This window comes from Podarcis filfolensis, assembly GCF_964270895.1.
Source record: "Podarcis filfolensis genome assembly, chromosome: 7".
NCBI lineage: Eukaryota > Metazoa > Chordata > Lepidosauria > Squamata > Lacertidae > Podarcis > Podarcis filfolensis.
In genome coordinates, this window is record NC_139603.1 from 45,283,249 (window position 1) to 45,296,126 (window position 12,878).

Genomic DNA, 12,878 nt, shown 5'->3' on the forward strand with positions numbered 1-12,878 from the left:
TGAGGGGATTCCCTGGACACGCCAGACCCCCAACAATTCCCTCTTCCCCGACAACGCAGCCGTTTCACTTTGCTCCAACTTGCCCATTTGCAGGCAGCTTGCGGCTCTTGGCCCTTCGGCTCACTTTTCCCGGGGCGGGGGTGTGTTTCGTCAAGGGCCCGAGAGCGGAGTTTGGGGGGAGCCCAAGCTGGCGCGGAGAAGGGCCGAGGCGGGCACTTACTTGTTCCTGACGCCCGGCCGACTGGGGCGCAAGTGCGGCGCGGTCTGGCCGAGGCAGCCGGACAGAGACAGGAGAAGCAGCAGCACAGTCCACCTGAGGGGCTTCGGGAGCAGCTCCATGCTGCTCGCCACAGCTGGCGCGCCACGGACTCGCCGGGCGCGAGGAGAGACGTCCCGCAGCTCAGCCTCCGTCCTGAAGACGACTTCTCTCTCCTGAGACCCCTTTCCCCCTTCCTAGCCTATTTATCTCCTTGTTACGTCGCCCCTCTTTGGCTCCGCCGCGAACTCGGCTTCTCGCTTCAGCTTCGCTTCTCCACTTCAGCTCCTTCACTGACGCAAGACTCCTCAACCCCCCGCTCCCCGCCCCGCTTAGTTCTTCCCAAGTTTCCGCCCTCCGGCTCGCACACCCCGAGCCGAAGGATGACTTAGCCGCCTCCTCGCCTCACAAACATCTCCCCTGGCCAAACAGCGGCGCGGCAGCCCCCTTCCTCTTTTCCTCGGTCTTGCCCTGGACGCGGCGGGCGCAACCAGTCACTTCGGGGGGCAGCGGGATGGAATAGACGACTAAGGAACCGGGCTCGCGGCGAGGGGCTTCCCGCTGCACGCGGGTGTTCTGGGACGCTCGACAGACTCGCGCGCTGACCCCCCTCCCCTCCTCGAGGGCTCCTCTCCCCCCATCTGCCCTGCGTGACCTCCGAGAGAAAGGCACGTGCGCCATTGTGAGCTACAGACAGAGGAATCTCCTCTGGCGGCCGCTGCTCCTTCTCTCCCCGCTTTTCTTTCCATTCGGCGGAGCCTTCTTCTTTTCCAAGAACAATCTTACGCAACTCAGCAAGCGTTTCCCCCCCAAAAAATTGCTTAATGAAGGAAGGCTGCTTACTTAGGCCAAGGGAGGCGGTTAGCCGTCACAGAGGGGATGCAGGCAGCCGTGCTACTCCTGCACGGGTCATTATCATAGCCCAGTGCACCTGTTGGGGACTCAAATCTTCCTGACCACTTGGCAGGATGAAGCTATAGACCAGGCATGGCCAAACTTGGCCCTCCAGATGTTTTGGGACTACAGTTCCCATCATCCCTAGCTAACAGGACCAGTGGTCAGGGATGACGGGAATTGTAGTCCCAAAACATCTGGAGTAATAATAATAATAATTTATTATTTATACCCCACCCATCTGGCTGGATTTCCCCAGCCACTCTGGGCAGCTTCCAAGAAAATATTAAAATACAATAGTCCATCAAACATTAAAAGCTTCCCTAAACAGGGCTGTCTTCAGATGTCTGGAGGGCCAAGTTTGGCCATGCCTGCTATAGACAGCCAATGCTTCTAACTACTGAACTATTTAATAACTTTTCTAGAGTGATTCTAGAGTGTTCTAACAGGGGTCCAGAGTTGCTTTATAAAAACAACAACAGCATGTTATAGTGTTAGAAACATATTTTAAATACTCTGCTGGCTTTTTATTTTTCTTTTCTTATATTGTAATTTTCTTTGTTTGTAAAATCTCAATAAATATATTTTTTAAAAAAATACTCTGCTGGGCTCTGATTTACAGCTGCAAGTATATTGCACTTAATATCAGTGAACAGTTGCTGGATGCTTCAAGACCTCTTCCTGGTGAGAAAAGACAATAGCATCTAGTCTAATCCCGAAAGAGCCATAGCCTTCCCCATTTTGGTGCCCTCAAGATGTTCTGGACTCTTTTTCCTATCAGGCTCAGCCAGCAGGCATGTGATAAGCAAGTTGGTTGGGACCTGATGGGAATTGGAGGTCATGGGGTTAGACAAGGCTGCCATGGACTATGACTGATGCATATACACCCTGAAAGGAAATAAAACTATTTGCATCCCTGAAGACTAGTAAATTAATCATATATCTCTCCATTACCGCAAAGCAACAAGAGAAAATAGTGCATTTACTGAGGTCGTTGCTATGTTCTAATCTGAATGACTAAGTGCCAAATATTAACAGTGACTTAATCAAAATAACAGGAAACACTGACATGTCTTTATATAGAAAATATTTGGCTTGATCTAATATCACATCAAGTTACATCTGTTTCAGCTGTGCTAAAAATTACCTCGAAAACATATTTTGATTCTGCCATCAAGTTTCCCCCCTCGCCTTAGATGGCAAATGTGTTTGTATAACCAGAGAGTGAGATTAACTGGTGAACTGTCAACTGCTTCCTTTTAATGAAGTAACAAAACATCAAATAAGCCAACTGCTGCCTAAGCTTCATTCTCCACCCTTTAGGGACATAAGTGAGGAAAAAACAACTCAATTTCCCCAAACTCTATTTCAGGGGTGGGGAACATGCGACTTTCCAGATGCTGTTACACTACAGCTCCCATAATCCTTGACCATTTGCCATGCTGGTTGGGACTGGTGGAAGTTGGGGTCCAGCAACATCTGCATTGCTACACATTCCCTAACTGCATTAGGTGACATATATATTAAAAATGCTATTGTAGTTATTTTGTATGAGTTGTGGTTGTGCAAAAAGAAATCCCAACTTTGTACCATGACTATGCCAGTTATTTTTATACTAGTAAAAGTTAGCAAATAAAATAATTTTGCATTACTAACGTGGACATGTGGGGCAATATCCAATGTTGTGCCAGTGGTTGCAACAGGGCTTTCCCCCTCCCGTCCTGCCATTTCAGGTCCACCAATCTGCTTGAGAGAGTTCCCCAACCCATAAGAACAGATTTTGGGGGAGGTGTTTGCGGGGACAGGGGAGGAGGAGGAGGAGGAGGTGAGAAAGTGGAAAGTCCTGTCACAAAAGCAGAAGTCTGCTGCACCCTTAGTGTTCTTGGTAGCTGCTGCTCAGTTGTAGAACCCCCTGCCCATGGAGAATCTGAGAATAAATGTAGGATAATATATTTGATACAACTGCCTAAATTGACACAAAGTAATGAACAAGTTCCCCAGAACCCTTCTTCAAATGTAGGGCAGAAAAGATGCTCCTGGGCATAGTAAGAAAATCCCAGACTTAGATGTCACCGATGAGCTGTTATACAAACTTAATTAGGTAAGACTATGCTAGATGTAGGGACGCGGGTGGCGCTGTGGTCTAAACCACTGAGCCTCTTGGGCTTGCCGATCAGAAGGTCAGCGGTTCAAATCCCCATGACGGGGTGAGCTGCCGTTGCTCAGTCCCTGCTCCTGCCAACCTAGCAGTTCGAAAGCACATCAAAGTGCAAGTAGATAAATAGGTACCGCTCCGGTGGGAAGGTAAACAGCGTTTCCATGTGCTGCTCTGATTCGCCAGAAGCGGCTTAGTCATGCTGGCCACATGGCCCGGAAGCTGTACGCCAGCTCCCTCAGCCAATAAAGCGAGATGAGCGCCACAACCCCAAAGTCGTCCGTGACTGGACCTAATGGTCAGGGGTCTCTTTACCTTTACCTTTTATGCTAGATGTAATATATAAATATATGAAGATTCTTCAGAGTCTGAACCTACGTGCTGTAAAACATTTGCTGTTGTTGAGTTGGCCTTTTCCATCTTAAGTTAAGCAAGTGTGGGGTCATTTTAATTTCTACATTTTATATACACATTTAGCTGGGCATACTATTTTTACTGCAATACTTTTTTGAAAAAACGATTAACAGCCTGAAGTGTAAGGAAGAGGCAAAATAGAAGCTGGAATAAACAAATGTTTACAGCACTGTGCTCAAATGGCAAAGGCTGTCTGAGAGAGAGGCATTCTTGGCTGCCTCACATAAGTAGAGCTCCATTTTCTGGGAGTGTTCCCAAGATCTTTGACTAAATGTTTTCCACATGTGATGAAAAGGCTTTCTGTTTGGACTTACTGTTAAACCTGAAGGGGCATTTATTATTGTTGTGGTGGTGATGGTGGTGGTGATGAAGATACAAAATGAGAAGTTCCTATAGGAGCAGTTTGGGATATAATTTAAATACAGCATGGCTTTGGCTTTTGGCATGCATGCATGCATTTTGGCATGCATTGCCGTTTGACAAATGACAGGAAAATGTATAGGCTGCGTTGGCAGTGCTTTGATTTATAAAACTGAGCGGTACAGAAGAAGAGGTGTTAGCATAGATATAACTCTCCCCAAACTCAGATTCGAGTGGGGTGAATCAGTGGTACATCTTTTGAAAAAGGAGAGTAACCATTCTTCTCTCCCTTTGTGGTAGATTTTTGACAGGTGCATCTTGTTCTGCAGGGACAAGAAAAGCTGCATCTGTTGGATACGGGGGGAGGGGGAAGGTTGTATCTGTTCATTATATGACTTTTCTAGAGCCCATTCCCAGAAATCCCTAGATGGTGCATAGTTTGCTTCAAGGAAGGGTGGGTAGATCGGGGGCATGTTAGGACACTGGCCCTCTGTAGCAGGAGATACCCACACAAATACATTAATATGCTATTTCATATGTGCTGGGGCTGAGACTTGGCTCCAGTGAAGCCTTGCATATTTATATGACTGCCAAACTTATTTCTATGTTGCTATTAAAATAAAAAGTCTATTCCATGGCAGTAGGAATGCTACGTGAGTTGGTTTAATTGTCTTCTTGAATACAAGCCTGGGATATACATTGCTGCCATAAATAGCAAACTGTCTTCCGACAGCAATCATATGGACTTCATTACTCAGATGCTGCAATTCACGAGTCTCAGGAGTCCTTTGTTTTTCTGTTTTCCCTCTGAGTGTTATCCCACTAAACACAAGTTTAAGCAGTCATGACTTCCTGCAAAGCAAAGCAGTGCATTTAATGACTGGTAACAACAGTGTAGCTCTATACAGAGCAAGTGCCTTAATTTAGACTAATCTATACAGATGGCTACATTTTAAGCCATTTTCCAGTAAAATCTGTCCAGCCTTGGAACTTGTTTTTGGTACCAGAAATGGAAAACCCCGCAGTCCTTCATTTCCAGGACACTGGAAGACTGATCTGAGCACAGAAATGAGTAACAGAAGCCTTACAGTGGTCTTAATATGATTCAGGGCGTAACGATTAATTTCAAGTGCTGTGAGACCCAGTCTAGGTTTTTCATATTCACTCAGTATATTTCCCTTTGCTGTTTTGAGTGAATAATGCAAGACTGTCAACACTTGCTCTAAAGCTGCAAACTATGCTCAGGATAATAGTTTGAACAAACTTGCAGAGAAAAAGGTTAACATAGATATAACTTCTCCCCAGAACATATATAAATTGTCTTGACTAATATAGGTTACTAATGCCACCTCATTTGTTCTCTTAATTAAACCAGAGTGCTTCTCCAGATGTCAAAAATAATGGTTTCTGGCAGCACTAATAATATGGCATACTTGAAACCTAATGAATGCTCTGACAGTCTTCAGAATAGCTGTCTTAATGAGAGAGGTGGCATGAACAGTTAACATGCATGCAAGAGATAACAAGCATGTTCTAAAATAGACTTGCACAAATCGAGTAAGAAAACCTTCTGAGAATAAAATGCACTGTTTGAAGGTTACAGCACCTGCTATGGCTCTGTCTGGGGTGCAAGCTGTAGCAGTGTATATGGAGGTCCTGGGCTGCCTGGATAACAACTGCCTTCCCCATGGCCTCACTAATATGGTCCAAAGGAAAGCAATACATTTGGGACCAGCTTGGCTGCAGGAGAAGGAGGCATACAAGACTCCATCAAACCACCCTTGGTACTCCACTCTGGATTTGTGTAGGGTTTACTCTTTAGCCCTTTTCCCCATGAAGATGTCCCACAAGGCTGTGGGTAAAGCACTATCATCAAAAGAGGTCCTAAGACCATTAAGTAGAGTCTAAAATTACCTAACTGCTCCACTGCTCTCACAAATGTTATCTTGAAAGATTTATGAAACACACACACATCTTTAATGTCTGCCCCTGTGTTGCCACTGTGTTGATATAGGAAAAGCATCTTGAGTGACAACACTTTCAGAAGGCTAGTTCTTTGAACTCCCTTTGAGTTCTCCATCACAATTTGTAATGCTAATCTTCACAGAGAGAGAGCAAATGGGTATATTGCAAGTAAATTAATTTTTTAGTCTTTTTAAGGAATACTTGCTCTGTGGATGATTTTCCCCACAGTCGTCATCTTTACTAAACCCAGCTTACCAGCTAAAGTTTAAACATATTTGGAACAGACTCTTGGAGGAACTCTAGAATCTCTGCCATTAGAGACCTACTCAAGTTCTGGCTTTTGAGATTTGAATAGATTTTGAACACACATTTTCAGCCTTGTATTTGTAGCAGAAAAAAATAAAAAATTGGATTCTTGGTATTCTATACCAGCACGTATTTACCCAATTATTTCCTTCTATTGCATTTCCTACTTTCAATTTTTAAATTATTAGTTCCTTAAGACAGAAATCTGGTGTTTGGGCTTCTACATAAATACTTACCAAACATGTGCACCAGAAAAACAAATTGACACACTAAGCCTATTTGCGACTCACATGTATAATCTGATAGCAGATAGCCTCAGAATGGGTAAAGAGGAGATAATAAAGGCCTCAGTTCAGCTCTAGTTGTGCACAGCTAGTGTAAAGCAGCCTTTTTCAGACCTGTCTGCTTGGCTTTCTCAGATTAAGCAAGAAGTCCCTTGAGCTTCACATATGTAAACTATTTAAAATCTGGGACTCCATATGGTCAATGTGGTTACTTCAGCTTGGTTCAGATTCCTTTAATAGAATCCTTTAATGCAGAGGGCTGGACTAGATGCCTCTTGGGGTCCCTTCCAACTCTTAAGATTCTATGAATTAGTACAGAGGACAGGATCACTAACAAATCGGGTCCTGCCTTAAAGGGGGCACATGTTGCGGTGAGACCTGGCAACCAAACCCTGTGTTGTGGGTGGGTTTGATTGATTAGCCACAACACCCAATTGGTAGGTCCCTTGATGCTGGGTTTAATCAGGCCAATGGGACGCAAGCTAAATGAATCAAGGGTCCTATATATACCTATGCATGTGACCCAGAGCTTCCTCTTTCGGTGCGTGCATTGGAACACTTAAAAACATCAAACCCTGTAATTTAGGACAATACTACTATAGTGTGTGAAAACTATGACTCTATGAAGATCAAACTAGTAATCTTTCATAAAAATATAATTGCAGTGCAGCAAAATTCCCAACTCCTTTGAGAGGTCGTTTTCTTCCTGTCCCAAATGATATGGAACAGGACAGAACACTCCACCACTGAAAACATGGGTAGAACAGATCTGCTGTTCCCAATATATCTTCCTTTATTAGGGTGGTTAGTACCTGACTGTCTCTGCGCATCTAAGGGTTTCATTTAACTCCTCACCTTCCCCTTTCTCTCTAGTTGTTTATACAAAGGAGTAGGCTTCTCAGAGAATCACTAAACAATCACCCTCTCACCCTTGCCTGGCATTCAATGGCTGGGATGTGTACCACTTCCCACCAGACTGTTCTCCTACATTCTGCTGCTGTAGCTCACAGGAGAGACCCTGAAGGGGTTGCTGATTGTTCTCTTCACTCTTGACTTGGGATGAATGTGATCTGAGTCTCATAATTTTGCAGGCTTAGCTGGAGCATCTAGGGCAGTTATGCCTCAGAGAGCCTGGCAGATCCTCTCTGCTTGAGAGTTCTCTTAAAATGAACCCACTAGGCCCAGGGGTAGGGAACCTGTGGTCCTCCAGATGCCGTTGGACTCCCATCTACTCTAGCCAGAACAGCCAATGGCCAGGGATGGTGAGAGCTGTGGTTCAACATTTGAAGGGCCCACAGGTTCCCCAACCTGCACTTAGGCCCTTGTTTCATCACTGCAGGAGACAGTGGTCCTTCTGCCAGATGAGACTTGTAAGCTGTGTTTTAGCATATATCCCCCAGTCTCTGGAAGGTAGTGGCCAATTTAGAACAATTAGTATACTCAAGTTACTTACTTTGGCAGATAGTAGTATCCATGTGTCAGGTTGCTGCTCATCCCCAATCAGTGGCATCTGTCTGCATCTGGAGTAGTAGCAAGTTTGACCATATTTGAAAAATGCCTCTAACTGCTTTCATACAAGTAGTGAATAAAAGCATAAGAATGTCTATCAATCATTTTAGTTCAGCTCTTCTCCACAGATTTAATGGGGGCAGTGCTTAGGGACTTTACATATGGATACAACACTTTATTTTAAAAACCCTTAGGGAACACATTCAAACAATCTAAATTGCAACCTTCTATAGTAATAGAAAAATCTGTAGTATTGTAGCCATTTTATTGTAAAATCTGAATGTGTTATCATAAATAAAAAAGCATATTTATTACTTCCACATACTGAAGTCTAATAACCATAGAAAAAGCTATACAAAATAAAGCTTAACAGTTGTTACTAACAACGTTTCTCTAGAAGTATACAAGAATGGTGGTTAACATGAATTTATTTTTCCCCAGCTTGTACATATTTCAATATACAGTTACTTTTTAAGAAATCTGTTTATAGTCTATGGTTTCTTTTTTCGGGCTGTTCCATTAACATCTGATGTATGTGTTGCTCTTTGCTGCTGTTTCTTCATGGGAGGAGATGATACCCATTCTTCTGGACTACAAAAAATAAGCACAGGTCATTTTAGAAACTGCATAAATGTAATACAAATATCAGGCAAGGTTTTTGTTGTAATTATCCTTTCCCTTTTTCCTTCTTCCCTTTTCCCTTACCCTCATGCAAAGACTATATGCAGTATTACTACCACTGTCAGGTGGAATCAGTTAGTTGTAGGATATTCCCTGTACATGCATATTCATGCAAAAGCACCACAAAACTGGGCGTTTTAAAAAAACACACCAACTACTTTAGAATCTCACAAACAAACCTGAGTGACCGTTTTGCTGTTTCTCTCCGCATTCTTTTTGGAGGGCTAGGATTGTCAAATGTATCAAGTTCTTCCATGTGAACTGAAGATTTGGAGCATCGACCAGATGAGGTAATGCCTATGAAGATCACAAACATTACTGTTGTTTTCAAATCTAGTACATATAACTTCAGAAATAAAAGGCACAAGCATACCAAGCATGAATTAGATTTTTAAAGCTAATACAAAAAGTAACTGTAGTTCAAGGTCTGAGAGTATTATCCACAAGTAATTATTTGCAAATAAATCCACAATTTCCCTTCCTGCAGAAAGGACCTTGTGTTGTGAAACTGGGCTCACAAGGTAGGTCAGAGGGGGCACTTCCTCTGAGATCAACATTTCAACTCCATCATGTAAAAGTGAATGTGTGAGTAACATACCCAATTCCTGCTCTATTGACTTGAGTCTTTTTTCCTGGTCTGCAAGCTCTTCTTTCTTTTTTTTCATTTCTGGACTATTATATAATTGCTCCTGGAAATCAAGGTCTTTCTTCTTATTAGTAAGCCATGCAACTGCTTTCTGGTACTGCTGAAGGAGATCTAACATGTAAAAGAATAATAGGATAGTAAGGCACAAGGCCAAAAGTTTTAAGAACAGTAGCAATAAATAACAGACAGTAAAGCTGTTAACAGTGCAGTACCACACATATCTACTCACAAATTAAGCCCCACTCACTGTGGCTAACTTCTAGATAAGTATGGACAGGATAACAATGAAATTGTGTCCGTAACTTTTTTTTTTAAAAAAAAGGTTACTAAAATATTCTTCAAACATAATGAATTTCATAAATATATATCATTGTAGTCCAGAGAAAACTGCATGTGTTTAGACTGGGTGGGGGAGGAGGATCTAGCTGGTGGGCTGTATTCTGAGTTCCACCACCCTCACAGGCATTTTAACAGGTGGGTGAGATGTCATATATAAAGTCAGGTGCAAAGGAAGACCCTTGCAGAAAATAGCAAGTCCTTTTTGGGCAGAGATGGGTGTACTCTGTAGATTCCTGCAGCAAGCCCCTGCAAAGGATTCTTTGCATTCCAGGCTTGAACTCTAGCAAGCAATTCAAAGGAAGAATTGGAAATGCACTCTAAGCACACAGTCAATTCTTTTGAACCAAAAAGCCAGCACTTTTTGAATTGGGCACCTTTTTCTGTTGCTGGGCAAGGCAAAGAGATATTTTTCCTTTGCAGGCATGACTTTAGGATCTCATCACCTGGCTTGAATTCAATTGCAAAGGAAGAATCAACAATGCACTCCTGATTCATCTTAATTTTAGCCACAACTCAAAGTTTCCTGCATCTGATGTTACTATATGAAATCAGATGCAGGAAAGGTGTGCGTGATTTGCCCCAAACCACTGGGTGGGACAGTCTCCAAGGCCTGGCAAGCCTGCTGGTCAGGTTTCCCACCACTGATTTAGGAACACTTGTAACAAATGTACCCATCAACATTCACATTTTATTTATTCTGCATTTAAACTACAAGCAAATGGTATCTGTATAAGAACACGGTAATTTATGATATGGCCTTAAAAACACAGTTTTGGAGATTAAATTGCTCTGTTCCAACACACAAACTCTATATTGTTTAAAAGTTTATTACACTCAAGAGGCCCACCCAACTTCAAAGGCACTTAGGACAATATGCTACCAGAGAACTATAATGTCACAGAAGCAGTGATACAGATTTTCATTATTCCCGTCCCCGCCCCCCCCCCAGTGTCTCAAACACTGATGAATTTCAGATTTAACAAGTTTATCTGTCTTAAATTAACTGAACAAAACTGAAAAGCATATCATTTTATGTGCTGTATAAATTACATTAATGTGTTTCCAGTAGCCAAAAGTAGGAAAATAATTGACTGAGGTGGGGATTAACAAAGTGAATCTAAGATACAGTCTTAGGAACACTTACTATGGAGTTTAAAAAGGGGAATTTTGCACAGAATTATAGTAGTGGAAATTTTTCAATCCCACACCACTGCACTTGGCAATAGGCATCACATCTTGTTGCAATGGTACAGAATCTGCACGATATCCTAACCTGGAGTCTTGCACTAGGCTATCAACACAATGCCACCAAGTCCTAGATTTGAAAACTGAGCTGTAAGCGTCACATTATCTCTAACTATGGTTATTGATGCAAATAATAATAATAATTTATTATTTATACCCCGCCCATCTGGCTGGGTTTCCCCAGCCACTCTGGGCAGCTTCCAACAGAATATTAAAATACAATAGCGATCGAAAATGGAAGACAATATTTCACGATTCATTTCAGAATAATTGCTTACAAAGTTTTATTTACCAATTACGTGAATACATTTTTCATTAATCTGTGATTTGCCTGTACCAAAGGGCTGTGGTGCAAACTCAAACGCATGTAAGAAAGCTAAAAGAATCTAATGTCACTAGATTCTCATTTAGTAATTGCAATTGTTTCAGCAGCAATATGAAATGCCAATTATATTTAGTTAAGAGTCAGACTGAATTTCTAAAAACAGTAAAATTTTAAGAAAAGCTGTACAAATAACTATTTAATATATTATGCTTTGAACACACCTATCTGTTCAGAGAGAATTTTGCATCGTTGCGGCAGAGGTGCTCCAAAAACCATTCCTCGAAGCTTATCCATGGGAGGGGCTTTATTCTGAAGACCTCCAAACTTTCCATTGCTACGAATTCTCTCTCCGTCTCTTGTCAATAATGCTGGGCAATATGTGTTTTTAACAAGCTGTACAGATAGGTTTAATATTCATTAATAAATATGTGTCAAGTCTGTGACATGCAACAGGTAATTTTAACAACGCTGACACACTGAAGTGAACCCCAAAACAACACAAGGAACTTCAGAAAATGGTGCAAGCCCTGAGGTGTTTGAGACTTCTATATGTTGCAAGTATCATAGAAACACGGCTGAATTCTATTCTGCCTCTGCCTCTCTCATGTATGTACAAAACGGAAACATTTGAAGTGGCAATACACACCTCTTTTCTGTAATGATTGGCAGCATCCAAATTGTCAATAAGAATGGCATCTCCTAAAAGCATCCCAAACACTAGAAAGGTAAATGAAATAATGAGACTTTAATGTTTAAAATTCCAACCTCTATACAAATCACTGTTTTCTTTATCATCTACTCATTATAAGGCTGAATATAAATACAGAACACAGCGCTGATATTTTGACATAGTTCAGTGGAACTCTGAAATGCTATACTAGATGGGGAAATACTGCTACTATAAGAGCCCTTCTGGATCAGACCAAAGGCTCATCTAGTCCAGCACCCTGTTCTCACAACCAGATGCCAGTGGAAAGCCTGCAAGGAGGATGAGCGCAATAGCACTCTCCCCACTTCTGACTCCCAACAAGTAGTATAATACAAGTCAAAAGTAACAAGCATAACATACCATGTACATGGTTTCAAAACTGAATATAACAATGATAGTATCAATTGACATGGATGAAAAAGCTTTGATGCATGTCTTAAAAATGGAATTGATATTGAAAGTCTCCAGTTTGATACAGAAAGGACCATTTAATTTTGTATAATACTTTAGTGTCATTTAAATAATGTGGCCAGATATTTGGGAAAATTACTCTTGCAAGAGGGGATGAATTTTTAATTGTCTTGCTCTCCAAATGTTAGTTGACAGATTCCTACTTCCGAGTCACATGACTATCAGAGGTAACATTTAAACATAATTCCAGCTGGGATTTTATAGCTGGAATTTAGTAGCAAGACTGAATAAAAAAAAATCTGCCCTCCTGCAAGAGAACCACATTCACTTGATTCCAGCTTTCCACTAAAAATCATTCTAATGATCTGAAAAGTGTTCA

General features: G+C 42.0%; 2 protein-coding genes across 3 annotated transcripts in view; both read right to left on the reverse strand.

Moving 5' to 3' along the window:
* Window positions 1-1,023, reverse strand: part of EMILIN2 (elastin microfibril interfacer 2) — a 32,883-nt gene extending 31,860 nt beyond the window's left edge. Inside the window, exon 1 of one of the 2 annotated variants that reach the window (XR_014550125.1) lies at window positions 221-958. Coding sequence is in view for 1 of the 2 variants with exons in the window: in XM_083622549.1 (XP_083478675.1) it covers window positions 221-339 (119 nt within the window). In the remaining variant the exon portion in view is untranslated. Of the gene's footprint in view, window positions 1-220 lie in introns of both variants that reach the window. The other variant, XM_083622549.1, reaches the window with a different exon arrangement.
* A 7,368-nt stretch (window positions 1,024-8,391) lies between these two features.
* Window positions 8,392-12,878, reverse strand: part of SMCHD1 (structural maintenance of chromosomes flexible hinge domain containing 1) — a 60,774-nt gene continuing 56,287 nt past the window's right edge. Inside the window, exons 44-48 of the mRNA XM_083622456.1 lie at window positions 12,026-12,096; window positions 11,601-11,772; window positions 9,423-9,581; window positions 9,004-9,121; window positions 8,392-8,734 (exon numbers count right to left, since the gene is read on the reverse strand). Of these exons, the coding sequence (XP_083478582.1) occupies window positions 8,635-8,734; window positions 9,004-9,121; window positions 9,423-9,581; window positions 11,601-11,772; window positions 12,026-12,096 (620 nt within the window). The 3' untranslated portion in view covers window positions 8,392-8,634. The remainder of the gene's footprint in view (window positions 8,735-9,003; window positions 9,122-9,422; window positions 9,582-11,600; window positions 11,773-12,025; window positions 12,097-12,878) is intronic.